We start from the raw sequence: 20165 nt of genomic DNA, 5'->3' as shown, positions 1-20165 counted from the left end.
TGGGAGATTCAGGCTGGGCTATTTCCCAGTAAAGATATGAAAATGAGCTGCCACCACCTTATGGAGAAGGCTGGACTTGTGCTTATTTATTATAAAATATTTAAAATAATCACAGAATATCCTGAGTGGGAAGGGACCCACCAGGATCATCCAATCCAACTCCTGGCCCTGCTCCCACACCTTAAAATCTCTAAAATTTTAGGGGTTCTATAAAATTCAAATTAGATAAAATTCAAATTATATAAAATACAGAATTAAATAAAATATAGTATTTATTATAAAAATTATTGCCTTTATCCTGCAGGGTGCTGGGCAGCCTGGCCAGGAGCCAGCAGAGCCCTCAGGCACCACTTCCAGCCTGGGCAGGGTCCCTCCATCAGCCCATCCCATTAATTGCTCCTCTGGATCAGGGCCAGAGCTCCCATCCCATAGATCAAACCTCCCTGAAAACCCCTGCAAATTCAGGAAAACCCAGCTCAAACATCAGATAGGAACAGGTGATTTCTAAACTCTTGGCTCAGTCCTAGAAGTAGAACATTTTGCAAGAATTCTGACAGATTATGGCACGTGGATTATTCACCTCTCTCAACAATTCACAACTTTCAGGGCAATATTGGAAATAAATCTCTCTCCAGCTCAGAATGCTCTTTTTCCCTCAAGTCTCCACAAGACTGATCTGACAGTGACTAAATTGATTTTTTTTTTTTTGCTGTTTTTTGCTCTCAGTAAACAGGTTGGAGAACCCCAAAATGGAATATGAAATTTAATTCATAACGTAAGGTTTTTTTAAACTTAAATGAAACAGCTTTTCCTGCTGGCTGAAAACAAAGAGACAGGAATGCACCAAGTGGTCTTAATAAAATGTTAATTCCCTAACAAGAGTATCAAACCTTTTCAAATCAGGCCACAGAAGAGATTTTAAACAGTCTTCTAGATCTCAGGAAGCCAAAACCCTTCCCTGAGCAAATGACTTCCAATTCTGCACAACTGTGTTCAGCAGAGGAAATCATCCCCAACACACACAATCAATAGGAAGTATTGCAGACAATAATGCAGCAGAAAGGAAGGAGCAGAGCAGGAAATTCAGGGAAGATGGGAATTTGGGGAATGAGGAAAACACATCGGGCAGGCAACAGAACAGCTCCTGAGCATCCACTCCAAAATAACCCAGCCTATTCCATCAACCAGATCACAGGAGAACAAGGATCTGAGAGGATATTACAGCACCTGAGATCCAAAAGAAAACAAGATTTAAATCCAAGATGTTTACAATCTGTGCAGGAAAGCAGCAGCATCAAGTTGTACAAGGTGTATTTACAATTTACGTGAGTATTTACAGAGCACAACCTCACCCTCCAGTGAAACACAGTATCACGGGGAGGGAAATCACTAAAATATGAACAGATTATCCCAGAAAAAGTGATCCTAATCTGATGCCTCAGGGTTTAGCTTTTATATTTTTCAGATTCTGAGCTGCTTTAGTGTGTGGGTCTGAGCTTCACATTATGGGATGGCGAGCTCTCTGCACAGAGCAGGGAGACAAAACAATTCCTGCTCCAGCTGGGCACCAAGGACAAATGATCCAAAGCTCAGGCCCAGGAGCACAAACAGCGTGGGCTGGAGAGAGAAAAACAAGCAGGATGGGAGTGCCTGGGCTAAAGCTGGAATGGGACAATGAACTGCAAGGTGCAAATGGAGCAGAGCTGATCCCAGTGAGAGCCCCCGGGAGCGCTCGTGCATTTTGGGACCATTTTGGTTCCTCTTGGCTGCAGCCCTGGCTGGGCTCTGGTGCTGCCCAAGGTGGATCCATGGAGGCGATCCTTGGAATAAACCCCTGCTTTATTCTTTAGTCCAGCCTCTGTTCTAGCTCAGCCTTCTCAAGGCATCAATCCAAGGATGGGATGGTTCAGAAGCTGAGGGAGAAGCCAGCAGGAATTTGGATGAGTGCAGAGGCCACACCTGGAGTGTCCAGCACAAGGGGTAGCCTGGAGCAGAGAAGGCTCAAAACTTACCAGTGTGTGCCCGTATCACCCATTCTATGATTCGGTAAAAATTTAGATACAAAATGAGGCAGATAAAGCTAAAAATTAATGTTTTCAACCCAAAGTCTCCTTTAAAAGAAACAGAACCACCCAGGGCCACTCTAAAGGAACAAGTCAGCTCTGCTTAAGAGAAACTCTAATTTGGCCCCAACTTCTTTGGTCCAAAGGGATGGTCAGGCTCTCAGCAATTAATGAGCCATTTACAGGATTGCAAAAATAAGCTGAGGTTCAGCAAATACGTGGTGGAAATGATTTCAGATTCATTAAAGTGCACTGGGCTCTGTTCTGCCACGCCAGCACATCGCTGAAGTGAAGTCTCCCAGGCAGCCTCGCTGGCCTCCCTTGCAAACCCAAATTAAGCAGGTGCAGAAATGCCAGCATCATCAGGATCTTCCCGAGGTGCTGGGGCTTGGGGTTATTATGACACAACCAGACTATTTAGCAAGGCAAAAAACCCCGCAAATACAAATCAATTACAGCCCGAAAAAGATCAATTTTTCCTCTATAATGGAAAAGCCATTGCTTTTTTTCCCATTCCTTAATGCCACATTAGCAAAACATCCCCAAAACCCCGAAAATGGCACTGTAAAGCTTAAAAGGACCAACAACCCCTGCAAGCACATTTTTACTGGGCAGCTCTTTCAATATCATGCAGAGCCTTTTCAAACAGACACCCAGAAAACTCCAAAACTTTCAGTTCTCTGCTCACAAAGACATTTTAAATACTCTCCGTACCCTCAGGAAGTTTTGCCTTTCCAATATCTCAGCCAGGACTACAGGGGAAAGAGAAAGACTTTTGGAAAGAGAAAGACTTTTCCAGGAATTCATGGACACTGGATGACAGGGAAGGTGGGGGTGTGGAAGAGCCCCCTGTCTGTTCCTCAAACAGAAAAAAAAACAAATCCAAATTGCTGAATTCCCCCTAAATTTAACTGTATTGCCCTGCCCTGGATGTATTTGCTAACAGTGCTGCTCCTGTTTTCCAGCATCTACTCCTTCAGCAGACACTGAGTTACAATTTTGAGGGGGCTGTAGCTTGGAAATGTCAAAGGGATTCACATTCCTTCTACAGCACCTTTCAAAATAAAGCCAAAAGCCCCGAGGATCATGAATACAGCACAAAATTATGCATCCAAAAGAACAATTCCCTGCCAGATCACACAATAATCCTACACAGGCCATGAGGAAATATCACAGGAGGCTGTTTTTAGACCATCAATTAATCTGCGAACCCTCAACTTGATCTTTTTAGGAAATGGGTAATTTTATAGCTCACAGCAAAACGAAACGTAAAAGAGAAGAATGTTTAAGCAAACCTTCAATTTGAACTCCTGGCCTTGAAAAAGCACTCCCAGAAAATGCCAAGGCTGGCACCTCCCAGGGGGCTGAGCAGCACACCAGGAGTGACCCACCCAGCGTGGCAATAAAGACTCCTGGAAAGGCAGAGCACATTTTGGTGACCTTGAGGGTAAATCTGATAAAACCTCAGTCTCCCCTGCATCTGCAGAATCCCTTCAGTCCCTGTTTGATGTTGGGATTTTCATCCAAGTGACTTTGCAGCCAATGTCAAAGCGTGTTTAGGGTGGACTGTGAGCACCCAAAATCGTTCTGCTGCTGCTGCTGGAGCACAGAACACATTGCAGGCTGAAAATTCAGTGCAGAAACTCAGATTCACATCTGGCTGGCTCTCAGAAAACACAGCTAAGAGATAAAGCACAGGGAGCAGAGGCAAAACAGCAGATATGAGGTACAAGTAACAAAGAACATCGCTCAAACTCAGTCTCTGAAGAGTATTAAACCAAAGAACATTATGCTGAAAAAATCATTGCTAAGGAAAGCGGGATTTGGGAATACCAGGATCAAATTCTAACCTGCTTTAAACAGCCTGCAACCTCAGAGAATTCAAGGAATCACACAGGTTGCCATTAAGGGAAGGCTGACTGTACAAATTCCTGCAAATCACATCCTCTGATCTGCATAAACCCAGATGCACTCAGGTGCCTGTTGCACAAAGATCAGAAAATCACTGAATGGGCTGGGAAGGGACCTTCAAGATAATCCAGTTCCAACCCCCCACATCCTTCCAAACAGCTCCAAAAGAGTAAGATTTGAAAATGACAAATTAATAATGAACAGAAAGAGAGTCACAGTTCTGCTCCAGGCAAAGCATTAACGAGTGGCTGGTGTGACAGCCCAGTCCTGAACCACACATGGAGGCAGGGATGGAATTCTCTCCCCTTCAATCCCACTCCCCACTAAAAAGCTGGACCAGGATGCTCAAATTTTGCTTGCAGTGTGATGCCTTGCAAGGTTTTGGCCTGTCCCCACACCAAAAGCAGAACCAAAACCTCCCCATGCACTGGGAATTATTTTCACAGTAATTTTCACAAATGTGCCATCCTCTGGAATCCTTGTTTTTTTTTTTTTTTTTTTTTCTGCTATTCCTCTGAGTGTGAAAGCAAAAGCTGCCAGATTTTCTGAGAAATACTTTCAAATCTCTATTTTCTACGTGTCCAAGCAGTCCTGGTGAGCACTGAAGAGCTGCAAGGCAGGCAGGACACTGAAAAATCAGTGTGGGCTTGGCAGAGATGAACCCTGACAAATCCACACCTCAAAATTGGTCCCACTAAAAAGAAAAGTGTCCTGTGGGAGAGCTGCAATCCCCTTTGCAATGCAGGATCTGATTTTGAGTTTGGTTCTATTTGTTTGTAATTGTTGTATGTTTTTATGTATAGATATTGAATGCTTGGAAAGGTTTATATAGTAGATTTTATTGAAGTTTTTGTATTTATGTTTGTGTATTAAAAAAAAAGAAAATTAATTATTTCATTTTCTAGAGTTGTGCATTTTTTATTTTGAATATTAGTAAATTGTTTAATGTGAGAGAAATGGTATGAGATTGTTTATTTAGTTAATAACTTAGTTGATTTAATTAAGGTTGTTTTTGGAGTAGTTTGAGGTAGAAGGAAGGTTGTAATTTTTTTTTTAAGTTTAAGTTTAAAGTTATTATTATAGTTAGGTTTATATTGATTGATGGAACTTTTTTTTTTTTTATGTTTATTTTTAAAATTATTTTTATGTAACAGGAAGGAATCAGCATCACTTTTCCTGAGAGATCACTAAGTTTTGGGAACATTCTCCACCACAGCTCTCACATCCACAGAAATCTCTGGGAACATCTTCATTTTTCCACCTTAGGACCACGATGGGCTCTGAGAGAAAGTCACCCTCGTGAATTAAAGCAAATCATCACGAGAGGAACAATTCAGAGGCACCATCATTGATCACTCTGGCAGGAAAAGGGGCTGGAAAATGCAGTTTTTCTAGGAGGGCACCAGCCATGTGACACTGATTAAACAGCGAGGGAATGAGCATCAAATCACTGCAATAAAGTGAGATCATCCCTTTACTGTGTCCCAGATAAACCTGATGTTGTTCCAGTGTCCTTTGTCAGTAAAAACAGACAGATTCTGGATATTACACTTAAGGGACAGCTCTGATTTATTTATTTACTGACCTGCTGGGAGGTGTAACTAATTTGGATTATTCTCCTTGTCATGGGCAGCAAATTCCAACTGTTAAAGCCCAGGAGAGAAAATTAATGGCACAATTAACCTCTGTGCAATTGGAGTGCATCAGACAGGAGTTTTCATCTCAGGTGTTGCACAGGGCCTTGGAAAAAGCAGCATCCAGCCCATCCATCCAACCTCCTGCTCCAAGCCTTTTCCAAAGGAGCTTCAACACAGTAGAACTGGCCAGAAAAAAACCAGCTCTAGCGTCTATTAAAAAAAAAAAGTAAAAAAATTACACCAAATGTTATTTTTCTTGGAGGTTTACCTTCCTTTGAAATCATGTTATTATAATACAAAATTAGATCTGGGATTTTCCAAAGAATCCAAAGTAATTAGTTGTCCAATTCCCACTAGATTGCCAAGGGAGTTAGAACCTAAATGCCTTTGGCTCTTTCAGAAAACCTCATCCATCACAGAAATTCATAGGGTGGTTCACCAGAAACTGCAGAAAAGCAAGGGCTGAGTTAACAGCTTGAGAATTATTTTTATAGCCCTTTCCAGGGCCCCTCAGTCAATGCTGCACTGGGAATAGTGGGCACCACCCCCACATTATCCACTGGAAAATAACATTTCACCCACAGGAACCGTGGCAAGATGTGATCAGTGACATTCCAGGCCTCTGGAACACTAAAAATAAAGGGCAAAGCTCCACTCAATAAAAGCACTGGGCCCACAGAGTGGAGCACAAAGGGATTTTTTCCTTCTCTCCTGGTGCTGCTCTTTAATATTTTGGGTTTTTTTCCCAAGCCAATGCAAAGCAGAGGGAGCGCAGCTTTTCTGACTGGAAAATGTGGATTAACATATTATGTTTATTAACATTAATTATGTTTTTAAATCAGATTGCAGCTCCCAGCTTCACCCAGGGCACACCCAGTAAATGAAGTTCCCCAAAGTTCTGCCAGTAAATGAAGACCCCAAAGAGCTTTCCAGGGCATTTAATTACACCCTGAGAGTAAAATCACTGTGGCCAGGCCACAGTTAATTACTTTATTCCCTCCTGTCCCCCCTTTTCCCAGGTGGAAATGGGTTTCCATGATTGCTAGAATGGACACAGTGAATCCTCTCCAGCTGTTTGATTACAATGAACATGTTGGTAAATCCTGCTGCTGTTTTTGTACTCATATTCTGTATTTTGATGGATAAGGGTCTTTCCTGTGCTAGAATCACACGATGGTTTGGGTTGGAAGGGATCTTGAAGCTAATTTAATTCTAGATCCCAAGGTGGATCCATGGAAGAGATCCTTTTAATAAAGCCCTGCTTTATTCTTTAGCCCAGCCTCTGCTCCAGGTCAGCTTTCACAAGGCATCAGAACAAAGACACTCACACAGGGACAGAGTATGAGCTCAGCACATCAAAAGAGAGGTTTATAGTCCTATAAAACATGTCCACAAATGCTGATGAACTCCTTGTAGCACCTCCTAATTCCAGCTGACAGCAGGGATGAAGTGCAGCAGACACTGACAGAAAACAGAGGGGGGAAAAAAATTCACATCAGAGCTGACAAAACTGTTCAAAAATGGTTAAAATAAAAGATATGGCACAAATCTGCAGCAGAATTTCCATTTTTTCCACATCATCCCCATTATTTATCAGCTCCAAGAAGATGTAGCCTAACAAGCCCTGTACAGGCTGGGAATTCTGCATCCTTTCTTTCCAAAACTCACATTGCTGTTGGAATCACAGAGTCACATCAGGTGTGACGGTCACTCCACACCCCCTTTTAGTCCTTATCAGAGAATCTTCCAACTTGAGAAAGAAAAGCTTCCAAGTGGCATCACTGGGAAAAAAAAAATCTGGAAAAAATTCAGTGTTCTCAAGCTGTATCAATTAAAAAGAATTTAATGCTGGCCCCGGGTTCACAAGGCACAGGTTTTGTGCCAACTGCCAGATATCAAAGTAGGGAATGTGTCATTCCCTATCCTGCATTCCCAACCTTTTCCTCTCAGCCTAACACCCAGCAGAGCTGACTTTGACTTTCACAACTCCACCAAACAGCTTTTTGAAATTATTTCTCTCTCCAAGAATTTGGGCACCTTTTTCGGCACCTTCAGCAGAGTTGAAGTTGCTTTTAACTCACATGGCTTGAGTTACATGAATATTTAGGCATAAACTTCAAAACCCCTTTAAAACTAGCATGCAACTAAATGTGATAACCAATTAAAAGGAAAATCCACCTTAAGTGAAGTTCAGAGCAGCTTGATGCTCTCTACAGCATGGAACAAAGATGATGATTTTTTTCCTTGCTCGTAAAACTGCAAATATTTCATTAAAGGAGTTAATACTTTTTAAAATCTCCCCAAAGCCCATTGCCCTCCTCTGCAATGAGCTGCACATTGTTGAATTATTTGTTCAAACAAATAATTTTTATTCTGGGCTTGATTTCTTTGAACTTCAGCATAAATGTTGGGTGTTTATGAAATGCATTGGATCCACAGCTCCAGGATAAAATGTGTCCAAACAAAATGTTCTTAATGAAGGAGTATGGGAGGAAAATTCTGCTCTGTCACCCTGCTAACAGAATATAAAATAAAATATGGCACAGCTAGGTCAACAAGGGCCATTCCTGGGAAAGAAAAGAATCCAATGTCTGCAGCCAGCTCAGCTCTGGAGCTCGTCCAGGTACCTGTTACCACATAATTCAGTTAGTTTTGAACACAGCTCAGCCAGGATTGTCCAGTCAGAGAGAAAACAGATCTGTCTGGGGCATTTCTACTTCATATTATTTTTTTTTTTTAAAGGCCAGATGCCACTGCCATCTCCTGTGCCCTTCCAGTGAGTCCATGAAATCTCTCTGCGCTTCCTGACACGTTTTTTCACCTTTATCAAGGCCATTTCCACCATCCCAAATTCCAATTGCATCTTCTTAAGAGCTTAACAAAAGCACCAATTTATTTGCTGTTTGTAATTGCAAAAAGACTTGAATTTCTTAGGTGAATTGGAGCAAATCTATAAAACATTTTAGTGGGGGGGGGGCAGGACATTGCAAATCTTTTTGTTTAGGCCAAAATTTAAAAAAATACCTTCCTGCAAAATCAGCTGGTCCCTCCTTAGATCCAGAAAGATGAAACTCTTCCTGCACTGCAAAGTTCCCCAGAAATTCTCATGTTCTTAGCAGCACATATTTGCAGAAAACACTGTAACACCCTGCTGGATTTATTCCTGCATATGCTGAGCTCATGTCAAATAACAGTGGGGGAGGGAAAAGTATCAAGTGACCTACTCTAATTATTTAAATTCCATTTTTTAAATATCAGCTTTCTGAGGAGTGGAATTCTCCCTCCTCACTTTCTCCTGCTAGAGACCGAGTGAAGCTGTATTTGTTTTTTAAAGCTGCAGACAAATTCCTTTTATGACCAACGTTCTCTCAAGGAGATGAGCATTAATGAGACAAACCAGTCAGGAGTCCAAGGGCAGCAGCTCCACACACTTCAGACCATTTTAAAAGAACCACAAAGATTGTCAGGCCCATTATTTGGAGGATGACCACAAAGCCATTAAATATCTGTGGAGCCACTTTGTGAAAAAGAACTGCTTCAGGTTCAAAACATCACCTGGTGAACTTCCCAAAGGCAGCAGCAGTTTCAGATATTGCTCTGGCATTCCAGCCAAGATTTATGGCACATTAACAGCTCTCATGCAAAGAGCTGATTTGACTTTCTGAGTACCAACTGTGTCACAAAGAGCTCATTCAGCTTTCAAATGCAAAGGTTCAGACCTGTGCTGAGCCACCCAGCAAAAAGCACTTGGGTTTTCCATGAGCAGCTCCACGGAGCAGCTTCAGCTGACAGAAAAACCCTTCCCCTGCCAGGAAAGAACCTTTTCCCTTCCCTTTTCCACGGTGCCTTCCCTCCCTCGCCTGCTCGTGTGCCAGCCCTGCCACAGTTCAGGGACCTGAAGGAGGAGAAAAAGCAGCCAGCAGCAAACCCCTGGCCAAATCAACTCCCTCAAATCAGATTCCTGACAGGAGAATCCTGCCAGAGCAAGGAGAACATCCTGGGCTGTGGAAAAGGAAGCAGTGGGATGACAGCACAGCTGGCAGAGGCTGGGATGGGGATGAAACCTCTCCACACCTTTCCCACCGAGTAACTGAGGCTGCTGTGATGCCTCAGGTTTAGCTTTTACATTTTTCACATTCTGAGCTGCTTTAGAGTGTGGGTCTGAGCTTCACATTATGGGATGGCGAGCTCTGTGCACAGAGCAGGGAGACAAAACAATTCCTGCTCCAGCTGGGCACCAAGGACAAATGATCCAAAGCTCAGGCCCAGGAGCACAAACAGCGTGGGCTGGAGAGAGAAAAACAAGCAGGATGGGAGTGCCTGGGCTAAAGCTACAATTAGATAATTAACTCCAATATGCAAATGGAGCAGAGCTGATAAAAGTGAGAGCCCCCGTGAGCGCTCGTGCATTTTGGGACCATTTTGGTTCCTCTTGGGTGCAGCCCTGGCTGGGCTCTGGTGCTACCCAAGGTGGATCCATGGAGGAGATCCTTTGAATAAATCCCTGCTTTATTCTTCAGCTCTGCCCAGCCTCTGCTCCAGCTCAGCCTCCACAAGGCATCAGCTGAACTGCACAGACATTCCCCTGCTCAGCTGGGTTCCCCAGGGAACCAGGATTTTATGCCATTAATTCCCTTAAAAACCAGACAGGGACTCAGGTTCTTGCAGCAGAGCCCTGAAATTCATCTCCAAGTGCTCTCCCAGGACTCCTGGCCAAGTGTGACACAGCAAATGCAATTTAAATGCAGCTTTTCTGCAAGATCACTCCCACTGCCCAGCACCAGGCCCAGATGTGAGGCACAAAATGATCCCATTTCCCTGCTGCCCCCATCAAATGCCATTCCTTTGGATAAGGAAGGATATGAGGATGGTGGAGCATCCTTAAGAGAGGTTTCTCAAGGCTCAGTGTCTGCTATCCCCAGCTCTGCAGTAGCACAACAGGAGTGTGTGGGCAGAGAGGAGGCTTCAGTTCCTCCTTCCCCAGTTTCCTTATGGTTTCAGCAATGTTTGGGCTGCTAAAAGACACCAATTTTGGAAAACACGGGAAAGCATTAGACAGAAAAACCCCCAAAAAAGGAACATATTAGTTGTCAGTGTCGTCTCAGCAGACAGCCCACCAGAGAGCCTGCTAAAGATTTGTGTCCCAGAGAAAATACGTGTGATTCTCCCTCTCTTCTGTGGGAGGGAGAAAAATACAGAGCCCAAAAAATTGAGAATCATCAACTGCAAATTCACCACTAAGAAAGGAGAGAAGATCTCTTCCGTGGAGGCAAACAGCTCCAGCCTGAGCTGGTCATGTCACCAGCAGGACAAGTCATTGGTGGCTTCTCCTGCAGCAGGGTCCTGCACCATTCCCTGTGTCCTGTCCCTGCAGGCCTTGTCCCCAGTCCCTCTGCAGCTCTCCTGGAGCCCCTTTAGGGCCTGGAATGTGCTGGAAGCTCTCCCTGGATCCTTCTCCTCTCCAGTGGAACAATCCCAGCTCTCCCAGGCTGGCTCCAGAGCAGAGGGACTCATTCCAACATTCCTGTACGATCCAGCACAGGAATTGTCCCAGAAAACCTCAGAATTCCCTCACTATTTATCCTGACACAAGCACTGACATCAGCACGTGGTTCCCAGTTCTCTCCAGCCAAGGCCCTGATCCTGCATTAATGAGCTTGTTCAGGAGGATGTTCCACCCACTCCTGCCCTGAAGAGCTCAATTAGCTCCACACAAAATGCCAAACTTTTAAGTTAAAATTTAAACAAATTTCCCCCCTTCTCCCATTGATGGAACAAAATGACCAAGGGCTACGCTGGCTGTGAGACAAGGAAATAATTTCAAACAGTGTTTTCCTGAACAAGGCTGCTCTAATATTTTGACAAACTGCTTTTGTTTGTTTTCTAGCACTCCCCTACCAACTGGAATAGGCCACTCTGTGTTCTGTGTTATTCCTCCATTCTCAAAGAAGGTCAAAAATATTTTGCATCTGCATGCTTTGTACCTCAACACTGCTCAATGCTGAGCCACCCCTCACCCTAGGCCAGAGTGCCTGGTGCAGTTATTAGGGAGCTTTCAAAAACCCAGCTCCAAAAACGAGCTGCAGAAAACAACTCATCCCCCACAAACCCCAACTTGCAGCCCAGCACGAGCTCCTGTTAATTTTGTGTGAAGACCTGGAGAGACAACCCTGCTGTAATGAATTTCACACGCAGAGATGCACAATGCACAGGGACAGAACGTGATCCCTGGGAACTGCACTCGTGTGAGATTGCTCTGCTGTGCTGACTAAATTCCACTCACTGGGGTTTGAAGGGATGGCATCACTTCCCTGAGCCGCTTCCTCCAAGTTTTAAGCCCCTCACAACAGCTTTAAACACTTTTAAAACTGAGTTTTCTGCTCCCTCTGCTGCAAACCTAAGATCTCCCCTCCAAAATTTATCCTTACAGAGAAAAGCAGGCTAGAGATAATTTAGGCTTTGGAATCAAAGGTTTTCTTACACTCTAAGGTAAAAATATTTTAAGCCACTCCAGTGGAACTAAGGTACAAACACCAACAAGATTTTGAACAAAGAAATGCAGCATTTCCTCCCTTTCATGCCAGTCAGTGCTCATCTCTTACCTTAAACCAGCAAGAGATCATGGATCTTAAAGTGCTGCTTTTATGCATTGTAAAAGCTCTTGTGGAAGCTTTTCCAACTCCCCCTGACACCCAAGAACAAGGAAACCTTTCCAAGTGGGTTGTTTTTGTTTTTCTTGGCACACTTTTTCCAGAGATCTTGGTCAGACACTGTCTGCCCAGCACAGAAAGCACTTTCACTCCTCAGTGCTCTCACCTCCACAGGCTTTGAGTTCTAGCAATGCTATTCAGGAACAGCCAATAGAAATCACTCCAAATTTCACCACGCACCAGGACTGAACCCATCCCAAACCCCCACAGAGGACGGGAATATCCAGCCTTGATGTTCTGCTACACTGAAGGAACAATCTTGGGAGTGTTCTTACTCCAAGGGGAGCAAAATCTGCAGAACTCAAAGCTCAAAGTTTTTCTGGGCCTCATGGATCAAAGGAAGATGGCTGCAGATTCCCCATCCCAAACCCATTCCACATATCCTTAAATTTCATTCTTCTCTTTTATTCTTCCCTTATTTATTCCCACTTCAGGTGTGTGACATTTTCTGTTGTTCAGAAAACCCCTCATGAACCTCTGGCTGGACATTTCCAAGCAAATTTTTGCAAGAACGGTATTGAAGGGAGCTGCAAGTCTGTGGCTTAGGGAAATGGAGATTTCTTTGATAGTAATTCCTCTAGAAAGACCAATATGTGGGTAAGGAGTCAGTGAAGGGGTTTGAAGGCCAGCACCTTACATTTATCATGTCCAAGTATTTAAAGTCATTGGAATATTTGGGTAAGGCAAAAAAAAAAAAAAAAAACTGCATCACTGCACAGTAAAACAATCCTGCAGAACAACAGCTACAAACCAGCCCAAAACTGAAAAAGTGAATTAGGGCAGGAGGCAGAGAGCATTTTCCATCACCAGCCCAGAGCTGGAATGACCAACATAAATCCTTCCACCTCCTGTAAATAATGCCAGGCTCACTTCTTTGACCTCCTCTAGCACATGGCAGGTGAAGTTCCACATCTGTGCACTATGTAGAAGGGTGATCTCCAAATAAATAAATTAAAAAAAAAATACTAAACACGTGTTTAGCATAACACAAAACACACAACACAGCAAAAATCAGAGAACAGGTGTGACAGATGAGAGCTCTGCTGCTTGAGAGAGCCACAGATGCCTGGGTGAGAGGCACAGCACCTGAATAAAGCCTAAGCAAGGCACAGCTTTAGTCTCTTGCAGTTAAGAGGAAGAATCAAATAAGAATTTGCTGCAAACACGCCGGCAGCCAAGTGTCTGAGCTGCCTAAACCCAGCCATAATGACAGCAGAAGACAAGCCATTAGAGCTGTGACACTTTATAAGACAGGCATGACATGGTAACACAGAACAAAAATGTCACTTTGAAAGCTGCTGATAAATCACTTGGTAGGCAAAAGGAATCAACCTTTCCAAACACCATAAGGATAAATCCATGGGATTTTTTTTTTTTTTTGCTGATATTTAAGCTCTTTGGAGTTCTACAATCTGTTGTAAATGTGGCCACTTACCAAAAAAGCCAAAGATAAATCCCAGCACTGCTGAGTGTTGAGCATGACAGGTATTCTCTGGCACGGTTCTAAAAGGGTTTTGTATTTATTTTTGTATTTTAGGGTTTTTTTTTGTATTATTTTCCATTTGTTACAGCTGTGCTCCAAGCTGAAAACGTGCCCACCTGAGGGATTCTGTGGAAACCCAGAGCACTGGGAATATTTCTTTGTCTGCTCTGGGGTGTCCTGACCCCCAGGGGAGCACTGACTCTGACCCTCATTCATGGAGAAAACTTCCAAAGCCTCAAGGTGAACCAGAAACCACAAAAGTGTGAAATAGATTGTAGAGATTGTAGAGAGTAATGTAGTGTGTCACATGGGTGAGAAATTTAGGTTTTAGGATTTTTGGTATGTTATAGATGGGTTCAAGATGGAGGGTACAGGATGTTGTCTTGAGTTCCCTTCTTCTTTCTTCTTCTTCCTCTTTCTTCTTGGGTTTGGGTGGTGTCTTGTAATTGGGTAGAAAAATCTGCATTGTGGGTCTTTAGGGGTCAGTTATTGGGTTAGAAAGGGAAATAATTTAGGTGTCATTTCTTAATTGGGTAGCTTAGTTTTTGATTAGACTCAAAAGGCCTTGCAACACGAGATTGTTGGCCATTTTTGTGCTGCTTTTCCTGCACGCAGAGTCTGGTGCAGACAGCGTGCTGAAGCTTTGATAAGATAACAACAAACAGAAGCTGAAGATGGAAAAAATCCAACGCATCTCCTTTTCCTGACACAGAGCTGCTCCAGGAGGGTCTCCAGGAGCCCCCAGGTGTTGGAACCCAAGGTGTCCCTCAGACACTCTTGGATGTTCCAGGTCCAGGGCAGAAGCCTCTGAGACCCTGGCAGGCAGCCAGAAACCCCTGTGGTCTTGAGCTTGACCCATGGAACAATTTACCAACCTTGCAGGAAGAACAAGAAATCACAAAAGTTTAGATATTATAATAGAAGTAGTCACAAAGTAAAAGGTAGGATTTTTGAGTGCTGTACAGGGAGGTTCTAGGCCTTGTACAGAGGGGTCTGAGTTTTGTACACGGGGGTCAGAGGTTCTAAGATGGAGGGATTTGGACATGCCCTGTCCTCCTTCTTTCTCCTTCCTATTCCCCATGTTCTTGGTGGTGTTGGCACTCACAGATTGGTTTAGAGTAGAAAGTCACTGTTCAACATAGGTAATAGGCATTGGGGAAAAACTATAAACATCTAATACGTAATGTGTGATATAAAAGATGGCACCAGCCCCTCGGGCGGGGGAGACAGAGACGGAGACAGAGAAGAAGACGAGGGGAAGACGAAGGGAGAGGAAGCCGGAGGGAGACGGAGAGAGACGCAGAGGGAGAAGGAGTCAGGGACAATGTCAGGGAGTCTGTGTGCCTTGAGATAACATGCAATAAACTGCCTTGAGACCAGACCACTGAAGACTACTGAGTCTTTCTTTGAAGGCACGGGTTGGAGGAGAGACTTTACCACCACCCGGGGTCACCCCAATCTGGGGGAAGACTCCGGCACCCAGGGAGTTGCCCAACTTGGAACCAGCAGACTCACAGGATTCTTACCTGCAGGACATCCTGGATCTTCACCCACACGTCCACCATGTCGTAGAGCTTGATCTCCCCGTCGTACTGGCTGCAGGGGGAGGCCACTGTCTGCTGCAGGTGGCCCAGCACCACCGAGTGCGCGGCGGCCACGGCGTTGAACTTGTCGAAGAGCAGCTCCAGCAGCTCCAGCAGCAGCCTGGGAAGCACAGAAACAGCTCTGCTCAGCTTCTGGAACGTTCCCCAGGGCTCGCAGCGGGGCAGGGCGCTGTGGTTTCATCTCCTGTTTTGTGACATGGGTCGGGGGGGGTCACCTCTCTGTGGGCTCAGGGGACTCATTTCAGCTCAGGTTTGCTGCCTGAACATTCCTGAGGGTTTTTCTCCTCATTCCCTTCCCTACATCAGCATTGCTCACTTTAGAAGTGTCCTGTTTAGGGCTACAGGGAAGACAAAACCATTAATAACTCCACAGTAATTAAACTGGACTAACATAATATTAGAGACCACTGTGAGACCCCAGGCAGGGAGGGAAACAACCTGCTCTTCCCCCAGAAAAAAAGCATGAGTCTCAGGGCAATAAAAACTGACTTACCCACCCAACCAGGATAAAAGGAATTCTTTTTTGAGTTATTACATTAATATGGCAGGTTTCAAATGACAGGAAATATCAGAAAGCTAAAATATCAACCCTCATCACTTGCCATGATTTTACTCCTATATTTGCTATAGCTATAACATCATCTAAATGTGCTGCACTGTACCTGCTCCTATGGTTCCCAACTGCCCAATTATCATAATTAAAGCACCTTTGCAAAGTCCTGAACAGTTTGTGACGAGGCAGCACCATCACACTTTTTACTGCTGGAGAACAGAAAAATCCCGCTGGAGTTCACCGCCGTTTAATGAGCAGCTCGAGTCCCCACGTAACCCCACCAAAACGTGAAGATAACACTTCCCAAATCCATATGTTAGGCACTTGTAGCTCTGACAGACAGGCTCCATCACATTTCCTGCAGCAGCTTTGGAGCCACCACATGCTCCAAGTCTGCCCAGCAGAAGCTGCGATCCCCAGGGCAGGACACGGCAGGAGCTGCTCCCACTCCTTCTCCAGCACCTCCAGTGCTCACAGGAACGGGGAATGGCTTTGGGGACACCCTCAAGATCATCCCTGGGCACCATCCCAGGCTGCTCCAGCCCCAGTGCCCAGCCTGGCCTTGGACATTCCAGGGATGCAGGGGCAGCCCCAGCTGCTCTGGCAATTCCAGCCCAGCCAGGAATTCCCAATTCCCAAGATCCCATCCATGCCTGCCCTCTGGCAGTGGGAGCCATTCCCTGGGTCCTGTCCCTGCAGGCCTTGGCCCCAGTCCCTCTGCAGCTCTCCTGGAGCCCCTTTAGGGCCTGGAATGTGCTGGAAGCTCTCCCTGGATCCTTCCCTTCTCCAGGGGATCATTCCCAGCTCTCCCAGTCTGACATTGGATCCATCTCCTCTCCAATTCATTCATGGACCCAGGGGCTTCACTTGGAATCTCAGGAAACCATGAAGGGTCTCCCCTCCCTTTTCCTCTCTTTTCTATCCCCATTTCCCATAAAAATCCCTCGGGATGGATTCTGAGCCTCCTTGATCCCAGAATCCTGGAATGGTTTGGGTGGGAAGGGACCTCAAATCCCATCCCATTCCAATTCCACCATCCCAGGCTGCTCCAGCCTGGCCTTGGACATTCCAGGGATGCAGGTGCAGCCCCAGCTGCTCTGGCAATTCCAGCCCAGCCAGGAATTCCCAATTCCCAAGATCCCATCCATCCCTGCCCTCTGGCAGTGGGAGCCATTCCCTGTGTCCTGTCCCTGCAGGCCTTGTCCCCAGTCCCTCTGCAGCTCTCCTGGAGCTCCTGGAATGTGCTGGAAGCTCTCCCTGGAGCCCTGCACCCCCAGCTCTCCCAGCCTGGCTCCAGCCCTCTGAATTAATTCGTGACCTTCTCGACTCAAACTTCTCGACTCGACTTCTCTTCATTTTTATTTTAATGATTATAAATCTATAACATGTTTTAAGGCCAAGTATTACAGCAGGGTTGTGGCCACTTCTCTTTGAAGTGTTAAGAGCTTCTATTATAAGGGACAAAACACTCACTCAAGAAAGGCTTGAACCATAGAAAACATTGGGCTTACTTTCTAATCACATCTGGATATTGAAATCTTTACATCTTAGCTCTGGTAAGAAGTGCTGGCTTTGCAATAAAAACTGTTTTTTCTCAAATCTTCAGAATTTCTAATTTTTTTTTTAAAGCTGACATTTCCCTAATTTTTTTTCTTTTTTTTTTTTTTGAAGGTTAGCTTCAGCCCTGAGCCACAACATCTGTAACAAAAAAAATAAAAGAGCCACAAAAATAAAGAGCCCCTGGAACCAAGATACCTATTCAAACAAAACCCAGTAAATTGTGTATGGATCCCTTTTCTTGATATTTCAGAATAGCAGCAAATGCTAAAAAATGTGACACTATGGAACCAAATTAATTCTCTACCACTGAGAAAATGTTCTCAGTGCCAGCCCAGCTTCTTCCAACATCCCATGACCAAGTCAGTTATCCATACACCACCTTGCTGCCCCAGGAAAGAACAGTTTTGCAGAACTGAAGTGCTGGAGAGTTGGACAAGTTCATTTTATTCTCACTAGGTGAGCCTGTGTCACTGTTGGACACAAAATGATAAGCTTGCTAAGTTCAAAAGAGAAAAAGAGCAAGTTTTATTAAAATATTTGGTATTTATAGAATTCCAAAGGTGACCGTGGATTGGAGGATGGAATTGCCACCTCTCCAACCACACTGGTCCAAAGATCAATCCATCATTTCTCCCCACCCACAGAGAAATATGTAAAAAAATTCTATTTCTACATGAAATTGTCTAAGAACTCTGACTCTCAAATATGTAAACATTATCATAAGGCTAAAGAAGTTTCATGAGAACTTTAAAACTTTCAAAAGAACTATAAAAGAAAACGTAACACTTTTAAAAATCAGGGTGACAAGCCTGAACTTGTTTATGGAGCCATGACTGAGGTAATACTGCACTGATCAGATCCTTTTTGTTTGGAATTCCTGCTCCCACATTCCAGACTGATGGACATGAAATCCCCCAGATCCACACTCCAGTGTCACCCCAGTACATTACACTGTGTATTCCCACATCTCCCTGCTTTCAGCTTAGCCAGCACCTCTTATCTTATTTTCCTTTTCCCCAAAAGTCCTATAAATCTGTCAGGTCATTTTTGAAAGAAGGTGACCCAAATGAGACACAGGCAACGAGGCAAAACCCATCAAATTGCATCAATTTATATTGCAAATTGCATCAAATAGTCTGGCCTGGATGGGGTTGGGGCAGGGAGTGCCCTGAGCTGAAAAGGGACAAATTTTCCTGAAAATTTGGCACAGCCACCTCATAACCCCTGCAGCCAGAGAGAGGGGAAATGTGTTGGGGACAGTGACACACACCCAGAAGGGACTTCCACGGTCCAGGCAATAATGGGAGTGAAGTGATGGCCAGTGAGGTGGCCTGGACATAATTCCTGTGCTTATTTCAAAGCCTGGAGATGAGGGCAAAAGTCAAAATATAATATGGGCATGTAGGGAAAAGCACATGGTATCCAAACAAGAGGATTCAGGAGCAAAAGTGTCAATCTCCCATCTCTTCATGCACTGGATTTTTAATGTTTCCTTACCAAAATGTCCCATAAATCTGTCCCTCAAGTAGGCATCCACCCACATTGTTATTCTGAAGTGCAAACTCTTGCAAAATTCAGGAGAGCCCCACAGGTTTGTGCAGCAGCACCCCAAGGAAACTCAACACAGCCTCTTGTGGGACATTCTGTCCTCCACAACTCCAGGTAAGGATTTCTAAATGTGAAGGTGTGACTAATGAGCCACTAATTAAGGATAAGGCAGTGGCAATTCTTATAGTTAAGCCTTTCTCCATAAACTTCTTTCAAGCACAGAGGTCTAAAAATGTTAGAGAATTTCCCTAGGCTTTAAAATTAAAGCTGAGCTCAGCTAAGACGTGGTGAGATTCAGGCAGAGTTTTCAAACTTATATTCCCTCAGGGACAAGGAGCTACTTGGAACCTGCTCCTGCCCTTCCTGAAGCTCTGAGGATCTGAGAGAGCACTCAAAGAGTCACCACAAACCAGAAAAATACTGAGTTTAAAAATCTGGGAGCAATTAACAATAGTTTTATACACAGCTGTAAAAGATGGCAGCACAAAGCTACATGGAAAAGCTTATTAAGGAAGGAAGGGAAAGAGAGTTAAATTTCAAAAGTAGGAAGAATGAGATCAGCAGTGGCTGTTATCAGATCTGCAGCTTTTCTGGCCAGGTTCTACAAATCATTTCCGTCTTGTACAACGAGAGGGGCTCCAAATCATTGCTGCATGGGGTCTCAAAAGGAATTACACCAAAATTCCCCCAAGCAGATCATCAGCCTCATCCTCAGACACAGAATGGTTTGGGTTGGAAGGGACTTCAGGGATCATCTGACAGCCCCATGAGCAGCTCAGCAGTTCTGGCACTGCATTGTGCTCAAATCTGGGGTCTTACAGAGCTCTGTAGAAGCAGCAGGGAGTTTTTGTTCAGATTTATTTCTCCCCTGACAGCAGGAAACTCTCTGAGCTTTGATTTAAAACCGAAGCTAATTTAAGGGGTGGGGACACCCTTCCATACTGTAATTCATTCTTTTCAGTATAAATGAATTCACCTGCTTGCTGTAAACTTCACGTGTGATTTAGCTTTAGAACCAGTTCTAATTATGTCTGTATTCCACAAGAATTCAGGACACTTTCCATGGGTCTAGAATATGAGCATCTTAAAGGCTCAC

The 20165-nt window shown here is 44.4% G+C and overlaps 1 protein-coding gene across 7 annotated transcripts in view; it reads right to left on the bottom strand.

Annotated features, from left to right (window-relative positions):
* The window catches only part of EXOC4 (exocyst complex component 4), a 309659-nt gene that overhangs the window by 239659 nt on the left and 49835 nt on the right, over positions 1 to 20165 (bottom strand). For all 7 annotated transcript variants that reach the window (XM_053943114.1, XM_053943113.1, XM_053943116.1 and 4 more), the window contains exon 7: positions 15331 to 15508. In XM_053943114.1, coding sequence (XP_053799089.1) covers positions 15331 to 15508 — 178 coding nt within the window. The remainder of the gene's footprint in view (positions 1 to 15330; positions 15509 to 20165) is intronic.

The sequence above is a fragment of the Vidua chalybeata genome, chromosome 5 (assembly GCF_026979565.1).
Source record: "Vidua chalybeata isolate OUT-0048 chromosome 5, bVidCha1 merged haplotype, whole genome shotgun sequence".
Lineage (NCBI taxonomy): Eukaryota > Metazoa > Chordata > Aves > Passeriformes > Viduidae > Vidua > Vidua chalybeata.
The sequence above is the reverse complement of the archived record's forward strand: the minus strand, read 5'-3'. Positions and strand labels throughout refer to the sequence as shown.